Source organism: Ranitomeya imitator, chromosome 2, assembly GCF_032444005.1.
Source record: "Ranitomeya imitator isolate aRanImi1 chromosome 2, aRanImi1.pri, whole genome shotgun sequence".
NCBI classification, from domain to species: domain Eukaryota; kingdom Metazoa; phylum Chordata; class Amphibia; order Anura; family Dendrobatidae; genus Ranitomeya; species Ranitomeya imitator.
The window spans coordinates 803105429-803130217 of NC_091283.1; the positions used below are offsets into that span (position 1 = coordinate 803105429).

General features: G+C 44.1%; 1 protein-coding gene across 1 annotated transcript in view; it reads left to right on the top strand.

The window, feature by feature from the left end:
• The first annotated feature begins 6937 nt into the window (after positions 1–6937).
• Positions 6938–24789, top strand: part of LOC138665863 (protein FRA10AC1) — a 61270-nt gene continuing 43418 nt past the window's right edge. The window contains exons 1-4 of the mRNA XM_069753766.1: positions 6938–6997; positions 8964–9040; positions 14846–14941; positions 15033–15078. Coding sequence (XP_069609867.1) covers positions 6983–6997; positions 8964–9040; positions 14846–14941; positions 15033–15078 — 234 coding nt within the window. The 5' untranslated portion in view covers positions 6938–6982. The remainder of the gene's footprint in view (positions 6998–8963; positions 9041–14845; positions 14942–15032; positions 15079–24789) is intronic.

The window sequence follows — 24789 nt, forward strand, 5'->3', positions numbered from 1 at the left end:
TGCTTTGGTGAGCACCCGGGCAGATGCTTGGGGTCAGATTCGGTCTCCTCTGGCTTTGGCTGGAGGTGGCTATTTGTTCCTGTACCTCGCTGTGGCCTGCTGACTCGGAGGGATGAGGAATGGTTTGGGGGACCGTTCTCCTTTTGGAGAGGATTTCAAGATGATCAGCATCCTAGTGCACTTTTTTGTGGCACTTAGTCACTTTTTTAAGCGCAGTTGGTTTATAGAAACGAATTTGGGCTTTCGAAAAAAAAATCTTATCAGTAAAAAAAATAAATAAAAAAATCTCTAGGCCAAAGAGACAGCACACAGACCAATGGAAACAATGGTCCACATGTAAAAAAAAACATAGTATGCACAATTCTGACCAATTTTCTGGATCAGAGGCACCCATTAAACTCAATGAGTGTTTTTAAAAAACTAATGTCATAAGCAGAAGCATCTCGGCCTTAGGGCTTTACTGTATAGAACGGGGCAGCAGACTGTAATTTCCTATGCAAAAGGACACAGCAAAGAAATGTATACATGCGGTATACAATGGGATCCATATGGTCCCTCGGCATCGACGCTGACTGTAGCCACTGTCAGGCACATACTTTCTGAGTGAGAGAATCATAGCACAGGTGCGGAGTAGATGGAGAAAGTAAGGTAATTTCCTCCATTGCCGGCATCCGCGGTAATCGCACTTCACTGGGAAGCCATCTGAGTTCAGTCCGATGTTTTGCACACACTCATAGACTTGTATGGGCGCATGCCATCTGATATATGCTGCCAATCGCAGCATGCAGAGATTTTTTTCCCATGACGACTCGGCATGAGAAAATAAACGTTAGTCGACACTGCTCCATAGTTCAACATTGGAGCGAGTGATATCCGATGAAACATCAGATAACACTCGTCTGAGTTATACGCTAGCTACATGCCAGTCTGAGCGAGCCCTTAGTGTTACCGCAAACTTGTGGGCTCCTTCACCCCGTAGGTCAGTGTGACTACCAGACGAATGCAGTAGCCATGGTGGGACCGCACCGTACCCTATAAGTACACCGACATGAGATATCTACATGGTCAAAATAATTAAAGGGACTCTGTCACCTGAATTTGGCGGGACTGGTTTTGGGTCATATGGGCGGAGTTTTCGGGTGTTTGATTCACCCTTTCCTTACCCGCTGGCTGCAATATTGGATTGAAGTTCATTCTCTGTCCTCCATAGTACACACCTGCGCAAAGCAATCTTGCCTTGCGCAGGTGTGTACTATGGAGGACAGAGAATGAACTTCAATCCAATATTGCAGCCAGCATGCAGCCAGCGGGTAAGGAAAGGGTGAATCAAACACCCGAAAACTCCGCCCATATGACCCAAAACCAGTCCCGCCAAATTCAGGTGACAGGTTCCCTTTAATCAGAACTGTCAGAAATTTTAGAGTGAATTTTCGCAGTTTGTAACAGGTGAAGCATGAAAAATAGTAATGTTTGAGAGAAAAAACATGCCCATCAACAAACCATATGCACATTATTCACAATAAAACTGCATGCAGTTTTGTGCTTTTTTTAACTGTGTGGTCAAAAAAGTCTCACATAAATGTACCTTTATGGTATGTTCCCACAGAGATGATCCTCTGCAGACGTTTCTCTGCATGAATTACATAGCACGGTTGATAAAATGAAAACACATGTACATCAAGGATAAAGAGAACGGGTAAAAGTTCATCCATAATGCATGATAGAATATTCCCTAAAAGAGTATATTTTTGCAAGCATCTGGACATCTTGGGTTAAAGTTTGGAAGTTATATCCTATCCATGGAATAGGGGACAGCGTCCCGATAGTTGGAGGGCTGTCTGCTTTCACCCTGACCAATCCAGAGAACCAGGCTCTGAAGAAACACATGGTAATGGAGCAGTGGTCGATCATGCGCACAGCCACTACATTAATTTTTAATCGGACCGCCGGAGATAGCCGCATTGGGCTGCTCTTTGGCACTCCCATGAGCATGAATGGAGTTACGGTGTATATAATCGACCACTGCTCCATTCACATGGGGCTCTTCAGAGCCTCGGTTTTCTCGATTTCCTTAGGCCCCACCAGCGATCAGTAAGCTATTCTCTGTCCTTTGGATATGTGATAACATCCAAACCTGACCATACCCTTTTAACAGAGGTTGGTCTGATTGTCTCCTCTGTGAGCCGAGCTATTACGTTATACAATAACTACTTAGACTAAGGCTAGGGTAACACAGTCTCAGACAAGTCATGCAACCAGTAATGTGCAACCTCTCTGTGATTTGCCGTCAAGGTGTGACACCGAGTCACTACTCACAGACAAGCCATGAGACTGGGTCATCAGGAGGTCCGAAGTCAGATACCAGGACGGCATGTTGTACAGATGGGCAATACAAAGGCATCGTCAAGAAACAGTCCGGGGAAAATGCCAGGAGGGTACGTCAAGATAAGGGGATAAGACAAATGGATAATCAGAAGCTAAGTCCGGGGTCAGGTACCTGAGGTCAGAGAGTGCCAAGAGCAACAGGGATAATCCACACGAATAGTCATGACACGTCCTAGGTTAGGCAACAATATCAGGAAATCAGACTCAGACCAAAGCACACACCAAACACAGCTAAGCTACAGCTGACAATGATCAGCTCATAGATCTTAATAGCTAGCAATTAATCAAGAATGGGAGGCACATGGAGGAACGCCCTTAGGCTAGGCCAGATTAAGCAGCAGGGTTGTCAATAAAAATTCTGACAGCCTGGCACGCCCCAGCATCAGATTGGATTACTGGACCGTCACTCACAATATTGACAGTCCAGCACACTACATAGACAACAGTGAATGATGAAGCCGTGACACAAGCATTTATTTTAGAGCTGCAATCTTGCTGTAAAAAAAAACCTAAAACAAGCAAATTGCAAACAGACAGGTCACGTTGGTTGCGATATGGCACCGCCAACTTTATTTCGCGGATCACTGGCCTTAGAGTCCATTTCATTAACATCCATTTTCTGTTCTCAAATTTATGTGGATTTTTCTAGTAAGCTAAAGACAAGACAGCAAGGACTAAATTAGATTTTCCTGTAGGCGTTCTCCAACTGTTCTGCAAATGCTGATCGTGATTTACAGAGATGTAATCCATCGTCTGTGACTAGTTATGTAGAATCCTTTTGGAATGTGTTGTGGGTCCTACAAGACCTCTGTAACTAAAGGGGAGCACATGGACACATGGCGGCAGAATAAAGCGTAAAATACAAACACTTTGTGGTCTCGCAATAAGTGATGTTTTTCTACTTAACTCAGTTTTATTAAATGCAGACACAGCGGAGCATTTTCTTCTTCTCGGGCCCTATTCACACATCCATGTACGTTTTGCCTCCGCCACAGGACTGTACTTCATTATCCGTCTGCAGTCTGCGTGTTCCATTTTTACTGTCCATGTATTGTCCATTTTTCTTGTAGTCAAAAAAACTCAAAACATGGAGATTTACCAAACTTTTTCTAGTGACTAATTTATGCTGATCATGGGTCACCAAAGAGAAAAAATGGAAATGGGAATAGCTCCACAGAATACGATGCGTCCGTGTGCTTTTCGGACAGCTCACCTACGACAAGCACCGACGTGTGAATGAGGCCTTAGTGGTCAAAAAAAGATTCAATCTCAGGTTACACCACATTGAAAGAAAAATGCAGAACATCAGAAAAAATCCAAAAGGTGCCCAAGATAAGTGTCCAGGATACAGCAGGTGAGATATTAATAATTAATAATATTACATTCCATTAGAGATGGGAGAATTGATTTGTTGGACCCTGGTTCAGCGGCCATGTCAGTATAGGGGGCCGCCGATGGGGAGTACCCTCTTACCTGTATCTCCGACAGCTTTGATTAGTAGGTCCGGAGCAGTCATCATTGTGGTGTGATGAATACACTACTAATCAGAGGAGGTGTCGGGGATGCAGGTGGGAAGCAGTACACATGACTCGTGGTCCAGCGGCCATGTCAGTAGTATTGGTGGCCACTGGACCACGATCCTGAGAAATGATTTGCTCATCTCATCTGTAATAGAAGATAATATTACTATTATAGCTGATGTATCAGGGCCGGACACAGAATAGGACAAGTAACGTGTCCAACAATGCAGCCCTGTATGTGTCTGTGACAGAAGCTGGAGGTGGAAGTGGCCCCTTTGCCTCTCGGGCCCTAGTGGAACTGCACAGGATGCCCCAGTAGTATGCCCGCCCTTGTGATGTATATAGTATTACTTAATCTTACTCTACCTTATGGACTTATTGGATTATTGTATTCTGCACTTTTTCATTCGACATTGTTTAAGCTACAATCAAATCTCTTTTTTTTGACCATCTGTTCCCTCTATATTATTTAGGCCATGTTTAGTATTTGGTCAGTATTTTACCTCAGAATTTGTAAGCCAAAACCAGGAGTGGGTGATAAATACAGACGTGGTGACGGGTTTCCATTCTACTTTTCCTGTGATTGTTCCTCTCCTGTTTTTGTCTTACAAATACTGAGGTAAAAAAAACCTCACCTAAAACTCAACGTGTGAATGCAGCCTCAGGATTCACAAGTCTGCAGTTGCATACAGTGACTGCAGACTTTTACCCCAAGGTCGGGCAACCCCCTTAAGATGTCAATAACATTTTAAATAACATCAACTCTCTCTCATGGGACTGCATCATTAATTTTGCTTTCTATTTTTTCTGCAATTTCCTAATATTTTTGTAGCCGTAATTACACAAATATCATGACCCAGGCCAATGTTTCCCTGTAATGGGGCCACTTTGTCAGCACCACGTGTGTGAACAGAATTAAAATATCTATCTATGTAATCGTCTAAGGTCCTCTTCCGTCTGTTTGTCTGTCTGTTTCTCTGTCACAGAAATCCGGCGTGACCAATCAGCGACATGCACAGTCCCTACTCCCTACTCCCCTCCAGTCAGCACCCAAAAGCGTTTTAGCAGTCCGTTAAACGGACTGCGTTACAATGCGGCATAACGCGGTGTAACACAGTCGGTTAATGCTGCCAGTAACCCTGTAAGCGTGACCAACTTTTTACTATTGATGCTACCTATGCATGAAACACATATTTATGCATAAAAACATATAATGTTAAAAATAATAATAAAAAAAATCATTATATTCTCACCTTCCGGCGTCCGCGGCAGCCTTTCCCGCTCCTCGCAACGCTCTGGTCCCAAGAATGCATTGCAGCAATGACCCGTGATGACGTAGCTGTCTCACGAGACCGCTACATCATCACGGGTTATTGCAGCAAGGCATTACTGGGAAAGGAGCATCGCAAGGAGCATCGCTAAAGGCCTGGGCTGGATCCAGGGGCCGCTGGAAGGTGAATATATAACTATTTTTTATTTTAATTCTTTTTTTTAACAGGAATATGGTGCCCACATTGCTATATACTACGTGGGCTGTGTTATATACTATGTGGGCTGTGTTATATACTGAGTGGGCTGTGTTATATACTACATCTCTGTGCTATACACTACGTGGTCTGTGCTATATACTACGTGACTGTGTAATATACTACGTGGCTGGGCAATATATTACGTGGCTGTGCTATATACTACGTGGCTGTGTTATATACTACGTGGGCTGTGTTATACACTGCGTGGGCTGTGTTATATACTATGTGGGCTGTGCTATATACTGTGTGGGCTGTGTTATATACATGGGCTGTGTTATATACTGCGTGGGCTGTGCTATATACTATGTGGGCTGTGCTATATTCTATGTGGGCTGTGTTATATACTGCGTGGGCTGTGCTATATACTGCTTGGCTCTGCAATATACTACGTGGCTGTGCTATATACTACATGGCTGTTATATCCTACGTAGCTGTGCTATATACTACGTAGCTGTGCTATATACTACGTGCCTGTGCTAAATACTATGTGGCTGTGCCATATACTACGTGGCTGTGCCATATACTACGTGGCTGTGCTATATACTACGTGGCTGTGTCATATACTACGTGGGCTGTGCTATATACTACGTGGGCTGTTATATACTGCGTGGGCTGTGCTCTATACTACATGCCTGTGCTATATACTACATGGCTGCGCTATATACTACGTTGCTGCTATATACTACGTGGCTGCTATATACTGTACTACATGGCTGTGCTATATACTACGTGGCTGTTATATACTACGTAGCTATGCTATATACTACGTGCCTGTGCTATATACTACGTGGTTGTGCTATATACTAGTTGGGCTGTGTTATATGCTATGTGGGCTGTGAGACTCTTTCGCCTGGGACCCTCAAAAACCTGCAGTTGCCCCTGGCTTCACTGATTGGTCGCGGCCGGCCGCGAACAATCAGCGACAGACGCAGCCAGCCTGCCAAATCCTGTATATTCATTGCATTCTGAAATCTTCATAAATAAACTACATACATATTCTAGAATACCCAATACGTTAGAATCGGGCCACCATCTAGTATACTATATACTCGTCTAATTCTGTCTGTTTGTAACGGAAATCCCGCGTCGCTGATTGGCCGTGCAGTTCCGATTTGAACCACACTTTGCTGATTTGTGCCCGGCTGTGACCAATCAGCGATATTGGTGCAGGATTTAAACACCGCTTCACTGATTAGTCACGCTATCTAGTAATAAATAAGAGGCATTAAAGGGGTCGTCTAGAAAACTCCTTTCCATATGTCCTTTGAGCCACTATGTGTGCTCCAGCAAGACCACCAGGATGCTTGGCAAATAATACCCCTAAAACAGCGGGTAAGTATCAGTCAGCGTGTGTGCAGGGGCTCCTGTAACCCCAATATTAATGTCTCCTCATTACACTGCTGCTGACTCCCAGCGGGTGACCTCTAGTGTCAGCTACCGGTACTACACGCTGCGGAACTCCGTGCGGAAGTGATTTGTTTCCGGGGGACTGTATCTGGTGAGACACTCGCTGTGCAGGAAGTTGGGGGAGGATCTGTTACCGTGACAATGAAGTCCAGTCATGTGAGTTACCAGGAGCTGCAGCTTTAGCGTCAATTCGCGCGGAGTTATCTGCTTGCTATGTGCGGAGAAGCCGGTGTTATGTGACAGGGCGTGCTGGGACCTCTGGTTCTCCACCCTTGTATTACTGCATACCGGTGTAAAGAGGGTATGTGAAGCAAAAAAATCACCTGACTGGTTCAAAACCTTCCCAAAATAAGCGTCTGCTATAAAATGTGAAACTGTGGTATGGTGATTCTGTGTCAGTCATACAGCTCCCCACATAGAGAAACATGGGGCCGCTGATAATAATGTGATCATTTTGGGGTACTGAGATCGCAGTGTTTGCCTGTAGGGGGCGACGTGGTAACATGGGGCGGCCATAAGGGATCCAGGAGTCAGAGTATAGGGATATTCCACGCTAACAAAACTAATGCTAAATGCAGCAGGTACTCGCCCTCCCGGGTCCCGATCTTCACGTTGCTCTGATCTCTGTTTTAGCAGCGACGGTGATGGCATGTCAATAGCTCATATCACCGCTGCAACCAATCAGTGGTTCCTGGAATGATTTTTATACAGCAACAATATGGCGTCATCTGGCTGCGCTAGGGGTGCTGTCACCTGGTTGCTCTATGGGCGACGTCATCTGGCTGCGCTAGGGGCGCTGTCACCTGGCTGCGCTAGGGGCGCTGTCACCTGGCTGCGCTAGGGGCGCTGTCACCTGGCTGCGCTAGGGGCGCTGTCACCTGGCTGCGCTAGGGGCGCTGTCACCTGGCTGCGCTAGGGGCGCTGTCACCTGGCTGCGCTAGGGGCGCTGTCACCTGGCTGCGCTAGGGGCGCTGTCACCTGGCTGCTCTATGGCTGGTGTCACCTGGCTGCGCTAGGGGCGCTGTCACCTGGCTGCGCTAGGGGCGCTGTCACCTGGCTGCGCTAGGGGCGCTGTCACCTGGCTGCATTCATAAAATCAATTCAAGGGGAGACTGGAATACATTTGCCCCAATATTTTTGTGATTTAAAAAATAAATAAATTAATAAAAATGTATTTAGATAAAAAGCATCTGGAAACTAAAAACCCTATCAACATTAGCAAACATAAGCAGATGAGCACCTGTAAAATAGAATTTCTGAATAAAATATTACCTCAAGTCTCCATCTCTAAACCGAGCGACTGTCTTTGTGATGGGTGACATTGGAAAGGACGCACAGATTCATTCACTGACCTGTGCTCTTTTTTAGGCTTTGTGCACACGTTGCGGATTAGGCTTAGGAATTTCTGGTGCGGATTCTGCATCTCTTGGCAGAAAACGCAGGTGCGGATTTGTCGTGTTTTGTGTGCAGATTTTGTGCGTTTTTACCTCTGCGGACTTCTATAATTGAATGGGTACAAAAACGCTGCAGATCCGCAAAAAAGAAGTGACATGCTATTTCTTTTAATCCGCAGCGTTTCCGCACGGAATTTTCCGCACCATCAGCACAGCATTTTTTTTCCACATTGATTTACATTGTTCTGTAAATCACTTGCGGATCTGCAGCGTTTCTGCATCGCAAAAAACGTTGCTGATCCGCAGCAAATCCGCAACGTGTGCACATACCCTGAGGCTGCTGTCTTGTGGTTATATCTCTGTGCATCCCAGAATCTGTTATAAATAATTCTAGCAGCACGCTCCCGGTTTCTGAGGCTTTTCTCTTACAGAAGAATTATTTTCTAGGAGAATATGATACTTCTTTGCGGTGATATACATGTTACTACAGACTCCTAGTCCATGCATTTGTCTATGGCTTTGTGCACACCACATCACCTCGTGCAAACACCGAACAGTTTTTCCACACTCTGCCTTCCATTAGTGCAGGTATGCTTGTACTTGTAGTAGTTCATGCAGGAACCTTCTACCTGTGATTTTTTTTAAACTACATAGTGGATTATTATCGTTATACGCTTTATGCATTATTACATGGAAGGTTTAATGCTGTTTTTCCCATTTTGCTCCAGGCACGTGTGTATGATGAATATGACTCAGATTTTAGTGACGAGGATGAAGATTCTGAGAAAACTGTCAAGAAAAAACGGTGAGCTTATATGAGCGCTGCTAAATTGATCATATGGACATGAATGGGCGCCACCACTCAGTGGTCTTTTATTTAAGGGTTTTTCCAGGCTTGGGGTTGAAGTCAGCTGTCAGTCTTTGTGACTGTAGACTTGTGAGTCCTCACAGCCTGCAGTTTGCGTGCCGTCAGGATTCTCCAGGAACAATGTGCCTGTGATCGCAAGTACAGTATGCGAGTTGCATTGCATGCGATCACATGCCAACTAGACGTGCACTCAAGTAAATTGAGTTAGGCCGGATATGTCTAGTTGGCATGTGGATGGGATTATGAAAATGACATACTTGCAGTCACATGACCACCCTCTCACGGCACAGGAGAATCCTGACAGCGTGCACTGTGATGGTTCACAAGTCTGCAGTCACATAGTCTTGACTGCAGACTTGAACCCCAAGCCTGGACAACCTCTTTAGTGTCTATTAAAAGCCTCTACTCTGGAAGCTTTGGTGTAACTGGATGTCTAATCTAAGTCACCGATAGGATTTTTTCCATTAAATTTGTGATCGGCGAGGGTCCAGATGTTGGGACCCCCAACAGAAGTTCCTTGTGTAAATAGAGTGGTGGAGCACATTATATATTGTGGGACTGACAAGCTGGCAACAGACATCAGTTAGACTGTGGGGTCCCAATAGTCAGACCCTCATTGATCATACATTTACTTTGTAACCTATAGTTAGGGGGTAATTGTATGTAGCGGGAAATTCCCTATAAAGCATGAGGGACGGTGATGATTCTTCGTAGAGGAGAGGACAATTGGAGTATTTCAGAAACTGCAAATGTCTTGTCTGGATTTTGACATCAAATGATAAGATCCTGTGAATGCCAGCAACCAAAAGTGAATGTAAGATCGCACTCGGACCCCACCATAAGGTAGTTGGGAGCGGATTCTGGTCTCTACATTTTTCTTTTGTCATTGACTCTCCATTAGTGATGAGCGACTGTGCTTGGATATCGTGTTATCCAAGTGTCTTGGGCGTGCTCAGATAGTATGTCCGAGTCCCTGCAGCTGCATGATTCGAGGCTGTTAGACAGCCGTAACACATGAGGGATTATCTGTTTGTTAGGCAATCCCCGCATGTGTTGTGGCTATCAAACAGCCTTGAATCATTCAGCTGCAGGGACTCGATCATATTATTAGTGCACGCCGATGATACTCGGATAGCTCTCGGATAGCACTATATCCAAGCACTTTCACTCATCACTACTCTCCATATTACAATTATATTAGTAGATATGCAAACACTGCAGCTTTTTTTTCTTTAAAATGTACGCATTTGTGGCAAAAATCATTTTTGCAGTTGGGTTTTGCACTATTTGACTTTTACAGGCTCTTTGTTTTCCTGCATATTCAACTTTGATGTAGTCTGTGGCCATAAATCAGCCAAGAGGAGCTCAGAAAACAGACAGAAAAAAAGTTACAAACTCCCATCAGGCCATCATAAAGGGCTGACTGACAGATTCTCAGTTAACTCCTTCTGCAGCCAGAAAGAGACAGTGCAACATTTTTAACAAAATAAATGTGTTTTTCTTCCAGGAATGGCTTTTAGGAGTAGGATTATTTCTATGAGCAGAAATGGTAGATTGTGCCCTGACGCACAGGGGAGTAGGCCACATAATTGACTTGCTATTTAGGTTTGTGGTTACTAATGCTCCTTGGGGACCTTTTATCCTGCCGCATAAAAGCCACATAAATGGCTTTTAATTTGTGTTTCTTTTCTGTCAATTACAATATAACTTGATTATTTGCTGGAAGAAGAACAAAATCTGCTTTATAATTCTGCGTTAGCTGCAAAATAGGAATCTTTAAGTTGTGGCTTTGTCATCAGCTGCACAGGACACGTGTTGGTCTGAGATGTAAAAAAATGGGTGTGATTTTCTGTTTCGAAATTCTGTAGTAATGTGATTACTGTATTTATTTCTGTAGTTTTCATGTAGTCTTACATTGATGGAGCTGGTGCACAAGTTACAGACTTTGAGGTGATAGAGGGTTCAGTGATTACACACATGGGGGTGATGGAGAGGGTTTAGTGATGACACATATGGGGAGTGGGGGTGCAGTAATTGCAGACGGGGGGATGATGGGAAGGGTTCAGTGATTAAACACCAAAGTAATGGAGGAGGTCACACACTTAGTGGCGGCTTTCTGGGTACTGCTGTTCAGTTTCTGTTCAAATTTAATGGAGCTGATCTGCACCTCTTCATATAATCAAAGAATCATGTACATTGCCCTTGTATGTTTACTCACTGTACCCTCCATCACCTGCATGTGTGTAATCATTGAACCATTTGCATCATTCCGATGTAGTATCAGTGAGCCACCAACTAGTCGCCATGTGGTTATTACTGAACCCTCCCCATCACTCCATGTGGTCATCACTGAACCCTCCCCATCACCCCATGTGGTTATTACTGAACCCTCCCCATCACCCCATGTGGTTATTACTGAACCCTCCCCATCACCCCATGTGGTCATCACTGAACCCTCCCCATCACTCCATGTGGTCATCACTGAACCCTCCCCATCACCCCATGTGGTTATTACTGAACCCTCCCCATCACCCCATGTGGTTATTACTGAACCCTCCCCATCACCCCATGTGGTCATCACTGAACCCTCCCCATCACTCCATGTGGTTATCACTGAACCCTCCCCATCACTCCATGTGGTTATTACTGAACCCTCCCCATCACCCCATGTGGTTATTACTGAACCCTCCCCATCACCCCATGTGGTCATCACTGAACCCTCCCCATCACCCCATGTGGTCATCACTGAACCCTCCCCCTCCCCATCACCCCCATGTGATTATCGCTAAACCCTCCCATCCCCCCATGTGGTCATCACTGAACCCTCCCCATCACTCCATGTGGTCATCACTGAACCCTCCCCATCACCCCATGTGGTTATTACTGAACCCTCCCCATCACCCCATGTGGTTATTACTGAACCCTCCCCATCACCCCATGTGGTTATTACTGAACCCTCCCCATCACCCCATGTGGTCATCACTGAACCCTCCCCATCACTCCATGTGGTTATCACTGAACCCTCCCCATCACTCCATGTGGTTATCACTGAACCCTCCCCACCACTCCATGTGGTTATTACTGAACCCTCCCCATCACCCCATGTGGTTATTACTGAACCCTCCCCATCACTCCCATGTGGTCATCACTGAACCCTCCCCATCACCCCTTGTGGTCATCACTGAACCCTCCCCATCACCCCATGTGGTTATTACTGAACCCTCCCCATCACCCCATGTGGTCATCACTGAACCCTCCCCATCACCCCATGTGGTTATTACTGAACCCTCCCCATCACCCCATGTGGTCATCACTGAACCCTCCCCATCACCCCATGTGGTCATCACTGAACCCTCCCCCTCCCCATCACCCCCATGTGATTATCGCTAAACCCTCCCATCCCCCCATGTGGTCATCACTGAACCCTCCCCATCACCCCCATGTGGTCATCACTGAACCCTCCCCATCACCCCATGTGGTTATTACTGAACCCTCCCCATCACTCCCATGTGGTCATCACTGAACCCTCCCCATCACTCCATGTGGTTATCACTGAACCCTCCCCATCACTCCATGTGGTTATCACTGAACCCTCCCCATCACCACATGTGGTCATCACTGAACCCTCCCCATCACCCCATGTGGTTATTACTGAACCCTCCCCATCACCCCATGTGGTTATTACTGAACCCTCCCCATCACCCCATGTGGTCATCACTGAACCCTCCCCATCACTCCATGTGGTTATCACTGAACCCTCCCCATCACTCCATGTGGTTATCACTGAACCCTCCCCATCACTCCATGTGGTTATTACTGAACCCTCCCCATCACCCCATGTGGTCATCACTGAACCCTCCCCATCACCCCTTGTCGTCATCACTGAACCCTCCCCATCACCCCATGTGGTTATTACTGAACCCTCCCCATCACCCCATGTGGTCATCACTGAACCCTCCCCATCACCCCATGTGGTCATCACTGAACCCTCCCCATCACCCCATGTGGTTATTACTGAACCCTCCCCATCACCCCATGTGGTTATTACTGAACCCTCCCCATCACCCCATGTGGTTATTACTGAACCCTCCCCATCACCCCATGTGGTTATTACTGAACCCTCCCCATCACCCCATGTGGTTATTACTGAACCCTCCCCATCACCCCATGTGGTTATTACTGAACCCTCCCCATCACCCCATGTGGTTATTACTGAACCCTCCCCATCACCCCATGTGGTTATTACTGAACCCTCCCCATCACCCCATGTGGTTATTACTGAACCCTCCCCATCACTCCCATGTGGTCATCACTGAACCCTCCCCATCACCCCATGTGGTCATCACTGAACCCTCCCCATCACCCCATGTGGTCATCACTGAACCCTCCCCATCACCCCATGTGGTCATCACTGAACCCTCCCCCTCTCCATCACCCCCATGTGATTATCGCTAAACCCTCCCATCCCCCATGTGGTTATTACTGAACCCTCCCCATCACCCCATGTGGTCATCACTGAACCCTCCCCATCACCCCATGTGGTCATCACTGAACCCTCCCATCCCCCATGTGGTTATTACTGAACCCTCCCATCCCCCATGTGGTTATTACTGAACCCTCCCATCCCCCATGTGGTTATTACTGAACCCTCCCCATCACCCCATGTGGTTATTACTGAACCCTCCCCATCACCCCCATGTGGTTATCACTGAACCCTCCCCATCACCCCATGTGGTCATCACTGAACCCTCCCCCTCTCCATCACCCCCATGTGATTATCGCTAAACCCTCCCATCCCCCATGTGGTTATTACTGAACCCTCCCCATCCCCCCCCATTAGGTTATTACTGAACCCTCCCCATCCCCCCCCATTAGGTTATTACTGAACCCTCCCATCCCCCCATGTGGTTATCGCTGAACCCTCCCATCCCCCATGTGGTTATTACTGAACCCTCCCCATCACCCCATGTGGTTATCGCTGACCCCTCCCATCCCCCATGTGGTTATTACTGAACCCTCTCTATCCCCCCCATGTGGTTATTACTGAACCCTCTCTATCCCCCCCATGTGGTTATTACTGAACTCTCCGATCCCCCCATGTGGTCATCATTGGTCCTTCTTTTTCGCTTCACTGAAGTCTTCATCACTCTCATGTGATCACTGAACCCTCTATCACATAGTGTGACTACAAACCTTCCTTTTCAGCCTGGAAAATTCCTTTAAATGGCATATAACTGGGGACAACAGAATACTATGAAATTCTGGTTACCAGGAAGCCCGCAGCAGCTACAAAAACAAATGAGTTTTTAGGGTGTATAAAGAGATACAAACCTGTGATACCAATGTAATATGTCCCCCATGCGCATATGTGAGAGCTGAAGAAGGATCAGAGGCGGACAGCTAGGACATCAAGTAGGATGGGAGGTCTCTTGTAATGAGAGATTAGAAAAATCAGACTTGTTCATCTTAGGAGTGGTCTTATTTCCATGTATAGATATATTTGTGTGGTCATACAAGGAACTGGAACATAGTTTATCACTTACAAGAGCCAAGTGTGTGGCAGAAAGGATTCTTTACAGTTAAAGCAATCAAACTTTCTAATACCTTTCCCTTTGAGGGAGTGTATATGAGTTGAGACATGTCTTGCTCTTTTGTATATCAACACTTCGGTTGTCTTATTTGTTCACCAGATGACCTTCTCATCACTTCTGTACTTAATGGTTGTCTGCTGTTAAATTTCAGAAGGAAAGGAGATGAGGAGCTGCTCAGAAAGCCCTTCCAGAAGGAGAGACCTGGGAAGGTGGCACATAGACAGGTCGCGGAGCAGGAATGGGACAGGTAAGACATGAGCCGCCTCTCGTCCATCACTCTTTCCCAGTAATTCATGTATTACATTGTCGTTTTTTGTTTGTTTCTTTTTTACAAAAAGGGAGGAAGCACGAAACCAGCGATTCCATCTCATCTCTATGGATGCTGTATCCTTTGTCAATGTCCCGGGGCTCTAATTATTACCGCCACGGGCTTTAATAAACTTTCCACCCAAGTAATTAGAGGAAGTGCGGCTCAAGATCTGCTATAAAAACTGCAGATCAACGAGATTTCACAGCATAAATAATAGAAAAAGTAATCAGTGATTCTGTTCTGAGCCACAGTGAAACAACGGAAAGGTGAATTATGGATCTGATTATATAGTTCGGATTCTGTCATCTTGGGTGGAAATTGTAATCATTTCTTTATTATATTGTGTGATCCCCTAAGACATGTACTGTGTATTTGTTACAGCTTTTCCCATTGTTTTTTATGGATCTAGAAGGTTGCTGTTTCTTCCAAAGCAAAATGGATTTATTTACTTATCTAATATTTGTATAGCAGCAACATGTTCTGCATCATTGCTCTTTAATCTGAGAACAGCATAATGTAGGGGCAGAAAGCCTTATTCCAGGGATGTGTCACTTGATCAGGAGCTTTCTGTAGTTTCAATACAATCAGTGCTTTATCAGCAGGAGATTATCACTGCAGGACCCGGTGTCATGTGCCAGGCAGTCCAGCTTATCTGTGTTACCCCGTCCCTACATCATGCTGCTTTCAGATTATATGAAATTTTTTTTGACAGATTCCCTTTAAAAAGGCACTCCTGTTGGTTTCCCTTTAAAAAAAAAAAAACACGCTTTTGGAACTTTGGCTGTCTTGTGCTATTTCTCTATTATTTCTCCTGCAAATATAGAAATATATTGGCGACTTGGTTTTACAATTCTTCTTATTATATGCTGGCCAGTCGGTGCTGCAAGTGTCATAGGTTAATAAATACAGCCCAAAATGAAAAAAAAAATAGCAGTGACCCTCCCAAACCTGCTCAGCACCATGTGGGGGAGCTAATGGTAGAGAGACCACACTGGGAAAATAATAGGACACTATTATCATCATCATAACCAAGAAAAAAATCTGGAGTACATATCCGAAATAGTATAAAAGATATATGTTTATTACATACTATATATCAAAGACAATAAATGCATTTTTAATAGAACGACACAAATTTATATGTTCAGCAAGGAATGCAAGATAGAACCAAGGAACAGTTTCTTACCCATATAGCAGTATAAAGGGGTCCACACCCTGCTGCCCCAACGCGCGTTTCGCGTTGGCTTCGTCAGGGGGTGAAACGCGCGTTGGGGCAGCACGGTGTGGACACCCTTTATACTGCAATATGGGTAAGAAACTCAGGGTTGGGGAAATATTACAATGATGAGCTCTTTGTGATGTTGGACTCTTCCATATACCAGTATACTTGATTCATTTTGTACCCTGTCCTGCTTTCTTTCCCCGTTTATCTTTAAAGCACTAAGCACTTTACTATGGAATATATTTGTAGCCGTATTAGGAGGTCACACTGTTCTTTGGTTCTATCTTGCATTTCCTGCTGAACATGTAAATTTGTGTCATTCTATTCAAAATGCATTTATTGTCTTTGATACAGTATGTAATAAACGTATATCTTTTATACTATTTTAGATATGTACTCCGGCTTTTTTTTTTCTTGGTTATGAAGTGTCATAGGTTGTAGTAATCGGTACACATGGATGACAATGTATTTATTCTTTTTCAGGAGGAAGCGCAGAGGAACAATACCATGCAGAGTTCTAAAGCTTGTGCGCACTTGGAGTTTTCTTGAGGTGGTCAAAAAAGATTAGTTTTCTGGTAGAAACCATTTTAAGAAATGCGCCTTAGGGCTCGGACAAGGGCAATCCAATAAAAAAGAAAGAAAGGTATTGCACTCTGGCCAGTGTTATTCAATGAGGCCGTGCAGATCTGCGTACTTTTTTTTTTCTCAGCTTTGTTCGGCTTGAAAAAAAAAATCATGCATGATGCGATTTGACTCCAATGCTTGATGGGTGCGAGAAAACAATTCATTGCCATACGGACCATTAGAGCGGCATCTGATTTTTACGGATACATTACAATTCTGTAAGACAGGAAATAGAATAGAGGAAAAATTGGAGCAAAAATGTCCAAAACAATCATAAAAATTAAGTTTATTACAGACAATTATATTAACATCAACAATTGAAATTTACATATCAGATTTGGCATAAAGTACTCGAGATACTCAAGAATTGAGATCAGGTGGGTAGCGACATGTGCACCCAAAGCTTCACACAATTATATGCTCAAGTGCAGGGGTGTCAAACTGCATTCCTCGAGGACTGCAAACAGGTCATGTTTTCAGGATTTCCTTGTACTGCACAGGTGATAATTTAATCACCAACTCATTATTTGTGTAGGTGATTAAATTATCACCTGTGCAGTACAAGGAAATCCTGAAAACATGACCTGTTTGCAGCCCTTGAGGAATGCAGTTTGACACCCCTGCTCAAGTGCATAGTGCAATATTTGGACCTGGGGGATCTCCTGGGGTAATAGGACAGTGACCATTACAGAATGCAAGTAAAGTACATATCGCCCACCAAAACATGTACATATCCCTTGCCCTCCAGGTTCTTACTTCTTGTCTGGTGCTTTAAGGTGCCACAACGCAAAGCGTGGGCTACCTCGGGGGCAGCCTGATGATATGTAAAATTGTTGATGTTAATATAATTGTCTGTAATAAACTTACACAATTTTTACAATTTTTATGATTGTTTTGGACATTTTTGCTCCATTTTTTTCTCTATTACCATATATTGTATCTCGGCGCGTCCCCTTTCTTATGTTCTGCATAAGGTACCACCAGAGCAGTTGCAGTTCTTGGTGCAGACCAATATTTATGGTTCATTGTATGGTGTTGGTTCATCTTTCTGTAAGACCGGAAACTGTAAATGGTCAGTAGCTGCTGAATGAAAAAGAGATGACACACAGATATGAAAAAAATCATCTCACATTTCTGGATAAAAATGTAACCTTTTTTATTTTTTTTAATTTTGTTTCCTACTTTTTTCCTGTAACATTTTTTGCAGCCTTTGGATTACTCAGTGACTGATTTCGGGTGGATATTATCAGAAGCCACTTCATACAATTCAAAAGTTTTTTTCTAGGTGCGTGTTTTTTTTTTTGTTTTTTTTTTAACCCCTTAATCCCATATGACGTACTATCCCGTCCAGGTGACCTGGGACTTAATTCCCATGGACGGGATAGTACGTCATATGCGATCGGCCGCGCTCACGGGGGGAGCGCGGCCGATCGCGGCCGGGTGTCAGCTGCCTATCGCAGCTGACATCCGGCACTATGTGCCAGGAGCGGTCACGGACCGCTCCCGGCACATTAACCCCCGGCACACCGCGATCAAAGATGATCGCGGTGTGCCGGCGGTGCAGGGAAGCATCGCGCAGGGAGGGGGCTCCCTGCGGGCTTCCCTGAGACGATCGGTACACGGTGATGTGCTCACCGTGTACCGAGCGTCTTCTCCCTGCAGTCCCCGGATCCAAAATGGCCGCCGGGCTGCATCCGGGTCCTGCAGGGAGCACTTCCGGGTCAGGATCAGGCTGCAGCTGCAGCTCTAATCCTGCCCGGCTGTATGTCAGGTCACCGATCTAACAGAGTGCTGTGCACACTGTCAGATCGGTGATCTGTGATGTTCCCCCCTGGGACAAAGTGAAAAAGTAAAAAAAAAAATTTCCACACTTGTAAAAAAAAAAATAAAAAAAAAATTCCTAAATAAAGCAGAAAAAAAAAAATATTATTCCCATAAATACATTTCTTTACATAAAAAAAAAAACAAAAAAACAATAAAAGTACACATATTTAGTATCGCCGCGTCCGTAACGACCCGACCTATAAAACTGGCCCACTAGTTAACCCCTTCAGTGAACACCGTAAGAAAAAAAAAAAAAAAAAACGAGCCAAAAAACAACGCTTTATTATCATAACGCTGAACAAAGAGTGGAATAACACGCGATCAAAAAGACGGATATAAATAACCATGTTACCTCTGAAAACGTCATCTTGTCCCGCAAAAAACGAGCCGCCATATAGCATCATAACCAAAAAAATAAAAAAGTTATAGTCCTCTGAATAAAGCGATGCCAAAATAATTATTTTTTCTATAAAATAGTTTTTATCGTATAAAAGCGCCAAAACATAAAAAAAATGATATAAATGAGGTGTCGCTGTAATCGTACTGACCCGAAGAATAAAACTGCTTCATCAATTTTACCAAACGCGGAACGGTATAAACGCCTCCCCCAAAAGAAATTCATGAATAGCTGGTTTTTGGTCATTCTGCCTCACAAAAAAATCGGAATAAAAAGCGATCAAAAACTGTCACGTGTCCGAAAATGTAACCGATAAAAACGTCAACTCGTCCCGCAAAAAACAAGACCTCACATGACTCTGTGGACCAAAATATGGAAAAATTATAGCTCTCAAAATGTGGAGACGCAAAAACTTTTTTGCTATAAAAAGCGTCTTTTAGTGTGTGACGGCTGCCAATCATAAAAATCCGCTAAAAAACTCGCTATAAAAGTAAATCAAACCCCCCTTCATCACCCCCTTAGTTAGGCTAGGTTCACATTGCGTTAATGGGTTAACGCTAACGGACAGCGTTGCACGGCGAAAATGTCACAATTAACGCCGTGCAACGGGTCCGTTAGCACAACCATTGACAGCAATGTGATTTTCGGGTGTAGCGCATCGCTAGAGCGTGCCATTTTCGGCTCGCGCTAGCAAGGTGCCATTCTTTTGTGGCGCGCCTCAGACGCTGCTTGCAGCGTCCGCGGCGCGCCCGAGGTCCGATCCCCGATCTTCCAGAGCGGGGACGTTAACGCGACCACTAAACACGACACCTAAAAAGACATTGTGTTAGCGCAATCCGCTAGTGCTAAACGGATTTCCCTAACGCAATGTGAACCTAGCCTTAGGGAAAAATAATAAAATTAAAAAAAATGTATTTATTTCCATTTTCCGGTTAGGGTTAGGGTTAGGGCTAGGGTTGGGGCTAGGGTTAGGGTTTGGATTACATTTACGGTTGGGATTAGGGTTGGGATTAGAATTAGGGGTGTGTCTGGGTTAGGTGTGTGGTTAGGGTTACAGTTGGGATTAGGGTTAGTGGTGCGTTTGGATTAGGGTTTCATTTATAATTGGGGGGTTTCCACTGTTTAGACACATCAGGGGCTCTCCAAACGCGACATGGCGTCCGATCTCAATTCCAGCCAATTCTGCATTGAAAAAGTAAAACAGTGCTCCTTCACTTCCGAGCTCTCCCGTGCGCCCAAACAGGGGTTTACCCCAACATATGGGGTATCAGCGTACTCGAGACAAATTGGACAACAACTTTTTGGGTCCAAGTTCTCTTGTTATCCTTGGGAAAATAAAAATTTGGGGGGCTAAAAATCATTTTTGTGGGAAAAAAAAGGATTTTTATTTTCACGGCTCTGCGTTGTAAACTGTAGTGAAACACTTGGGGGTTCAAAGTTTTCACAACACATCTAGATAAGTTCCATGGGAGGTCTAGTTTCCAATATGGGGTCACTTGTGGGTGGTTTCTACTGTTTGGGTACATCAGGGGCTCTGCAAATGCAACGTGACGCCTGCAGACCAATCCATCTAAGTCTGCATTCCAAATGGCGCTCCTTCCCTTCCGAGCTCTGCCATGAGCCCAAACAGTGGTTCCCCCCCACATATGGGGTATCAGCGTACTCAGGACAAATTGAACAACAACTTTTGGGGTCCAATTTATTCTGTTACCCTTGTAAAAATACAAAGCTGGGGGCTAAAAAATCATTTTTGTGAAAAAAAAAGAATTTTTATTTTCACGGGTCTGCGTTATAAACTGTAGTGAAACACTTAGGGGTTCAAAGTTCTCACAACACATCTAGATAAGTTCCATGGGAGGTCTAGTTTCTAATATGGGGTCACTTGTGGGGGGTTTGTACTGTTTGGGTACATCAGGGGCTCTGCAAATGCAACGTGACTCCTGCAGACCAATCCATCTAAGTCTGCATTCCAAATGGCGCTCCTTCCCTTCCGAGCTCTGCCATGCGCCCAAACAGTGGTTCCCCCCCACATATGGGGTATCAGCGTACTCAGGACAAATTGGACAACAACTTTTGGGGTCCAATTTATTATGTTACCCTTGTGAAAATACAAAACTGGGGGCTAAAAAATTTTTGCGAAAAAAAAATAAATTTATTTTAACGGCTCTGCGTTATAAACTGTAGTGAAACACTTGGGGGTTCAAAGCTCTCAAAACACATCTAGATAAGTTCCTTAGAGGGTCTAGTTTCCAAAATGGTGTCACTTGTGGGGGTTTTTAATGTTTAGGCACATCAGGGGCTCTCCAAACCAACATGGCGTCCCATCTTAATTCCAGTCAATTTTGCATTGAAAAGTCAAATGGCGCTCCTTCCCTTCCGAGCTCTGCTATGCACCCAAAAAGTGGTTTACCCCCACATATGGGGTATCGTCGCACTCAGGACAAATTGCACAACAACTTTTGTGGTCTAATTTCTTCTCTTACCCTTGGGAAAATAAAAAATTGGGGGCGAAAAGATCATTTTTGTGAAAAAATATGATTTTTTATTTTTACGGCTCTGCATTATAAACTTCTGTGAAGCACTTGTTGGGTCAAAGTGCTCACCACACCTCTAGATAAGTTCCTTAGGGTGTCTACTTTCCAAAATGGTGTCACTTGTGGGGGGTTTCAATGTTTAGGCACATCAGTGGCTCTCCAAACGCAACATGGTGTCCCATCTCAATTCCTGTCAATTTTGCATTTAAAAGTCAAATGGCGCTCCTTCCCTTCCGAGCTCTGCCATGCGCCCAAACAGTGGTTTACCCCCACATATGGGGTATCAGCGTACTCAGTACAGATTGTACAACAATGTTTGGCATCCATTTTATCCTGTTACCCTTGGTAAAATAAAACAAATTGGAGCTGAAATAAATTTTGTGTGAAAAAAAGTTAAATATTCATTTTTATTTAAACATTCCAAAAATTCCTGTGAAACCCCTGAAGGGTTAATAAACTTCTTGAATGTGGTTTTGAGCACCTTGAGGGGTGCAGTTTTTAGAATGGTGTCACACTTGGGTATTTTCTATCATATAGACCCCTCAAAATGACATCAAATGAGATGTGGTCCCTAAAAAAAAATGGTGTTGTAAAAATGAGAAATTGCTGGTCAACTTTGAACCCTTATAACTCCCTAACAAAAAAAAATTTTGGTTCCAAAATTGTGCTGATGTAAAGGAGACATGTGGGAAATGTTACTTATTAAGTATTTTGCGTGACATATCTCTGTGATTTAAGGGCATAAAAATTTAAAGTTGGAAAATTGCGAAATTTTCAAAATTTTCGCCAAATTTCCGTTTTTTTCACAAATAAACGCAAGTTATATCGAATAAATGTTACTACTAAAATGAAGTACAATATGTCACGAGAAAACAATGTCAGAATCGCCAAGATCCGTTGAAGCGTTCCAGAGTTATAACCTCATAAAGGGACAGTGGTCAGAATTGTAAAAATTGGCCCGGTCATTAACGTGCAAACCACCCTCGGGGCTTAAGGGGTTAAAGAGGACTTCTCCAAAAACTCCAAGTGCACATTCCTTTAGAGTACATTTACATTTGCTGATAATCAGATACTAGCATTCCTCGAAACTCTTGTCTCCAATTATCGGCCTCCGTATATGTGAAAAATGCCTGATAGATGCCGGTCCCAATTCAAGATCCCAAACCTGTCCTTCCTGATGAGATGTCCGCCATATCGAGGTGGAGAGGGGGTGATGACCTGAGAGCCCCTGTCTTCATTCAGTTTTCGGGGTGTTTCAGATATGATGTGCATTAATTTAATATTTCACCCTAAGCATTGCAGAGCGAGAAATCCTCTTTAAGAAAATCTGCAGCATATATTGACATACTGCAAATGGCAAATCCGCAGTGTTGGTCAACTTCCACTGTGGATTTTCTCTGCAGCATGTAGATATTACATGAATTTGTTCTGGATACGCACAGCCTGTAAAAGGGTTATTCACTTTTGCATCAGGAGGTGGTGTCCATGCATTGCAGGCAGGTACTGTGCCCCTGTCTGGTAATTAGAATGGGCACCTGGAAATTGGCCGACGGGCGCTACGGAAGAAGCTTTTCTCACCTCCTGATGCAGAAGTGAGAGGCACAGGACAAACTTGGCACATAAATTAAAATAAAAATTCATTAGAATAATTTTACCGAAGTTTCACTTTTAACCGTTCCTGTCATTGGATTTTACATCGGATGTGCACGGTCCCAGGTAATAAGATAAGCAGTGGAGTAATCGAGGCTTGTCTATGATGCCCAGAGTATTATGCATAGCTCCTATTAATTAAATAGGTGCTGTCAAGGGATGTCAGAAGATGCAAAAGCAGCGTAACTTTAATGTGCATTCTAAGGGTAGGTTCACATTAGCGTTTCTGTGCGCAGCGTATCATCAGCATACGCAAGCGCGTGCAAAAGCATGCTTACGCTTGCACATAATCTTGCGCATGATGCAAACAAAAACTCTGCGTGTGCATGCGTTTAAATGCTTTTTAGCATGCGTTTGCTGTTTTGTATGCCCATGGTGGAGGCAGTGACATCATTTTCTGGACATGCGCAATCTAAAGTACGCATGCGTAAGCATGTCATTGCGTACCAATGCATTCCCATAGACAGTAATGCGTTTTTGGTTTTTTTTATGCAATCATCCGCATGCGGATGATTGCGCAATATTTGACACCTCAAAAAATACAACGTGCTGTGTTCGCCGGACACCGCCGCACAAAGCGAAACGACGCATGCAAATGTATGTCCGAGCGTACACAATGTTAAAGATATGTACACATGACGCATGCGGATGTATGTGGACCATACGCTGCGCACAGAAACGCTAATGTGAACCTGGCCTAACTGCAGCAACTACTACCACATTATAGCGGATTGCTGCATCTCATTATTTCCCATTGCTCCCAGCCTTATCTGGTCAGTTTTTAGCTTCCGTCTCCATCAGATGTTCTGTTTTACATTATGTGGGATTCATTCTTCTGCGTTTAGTAAAATGACATGCAAATATAATTCATAAGAAAAGAAGATATCAAATCTGCTTTTGGTTTGTTAAAAAAAAAAAAAAAAATGACATCTCATCCTGGTATTAAGTAATGTTCTCCAGAACATGATGATCTCATTGGCGGCCGGGATCAAGTCTAGAATAATTCATGTCCCTGCTAAATAAGCAAAGCATTCTTGGAAAACTTCAAAAAGAAGACGGAGAAAAAAAAAAGTGATTTTTCCGATTGGATGCCCATAGTGTAATGTAGTGACCTGTGCTGTGAACTCGTCAGGTGTTTATTCCTTGGGCTGTTTCAGTTTCACAATATTCCAATGTTCCTTTTGCATCAATTATTTATCATTTTCGGCGCATAGAGTGAAATCTGTGTTATACCCACAAACAAACGTCTGCAGCGGGTTTTATGGCGGAAGCTCTGTAGCTATTGTGCTTTGCCCTAAAGACTTCTAATCACTGACTGCAAGCATGAAATGTGAAAAGTCTGTGGAATTGAAGCAAAAATCGCATAATTTTGAATTCACAGGAATTCTTCCTTAGAAGCTTTGCACTCCATGTTCTGCTATACAGATCTGTGCCCCCAGCTTCACCCAGTGCCTGAGCTCTAATTCCAAGGGAATGACAAATAGTTTCACTGATTGAAATGTTTTCCAGATTGTTTTGTTTATTACCATAATTG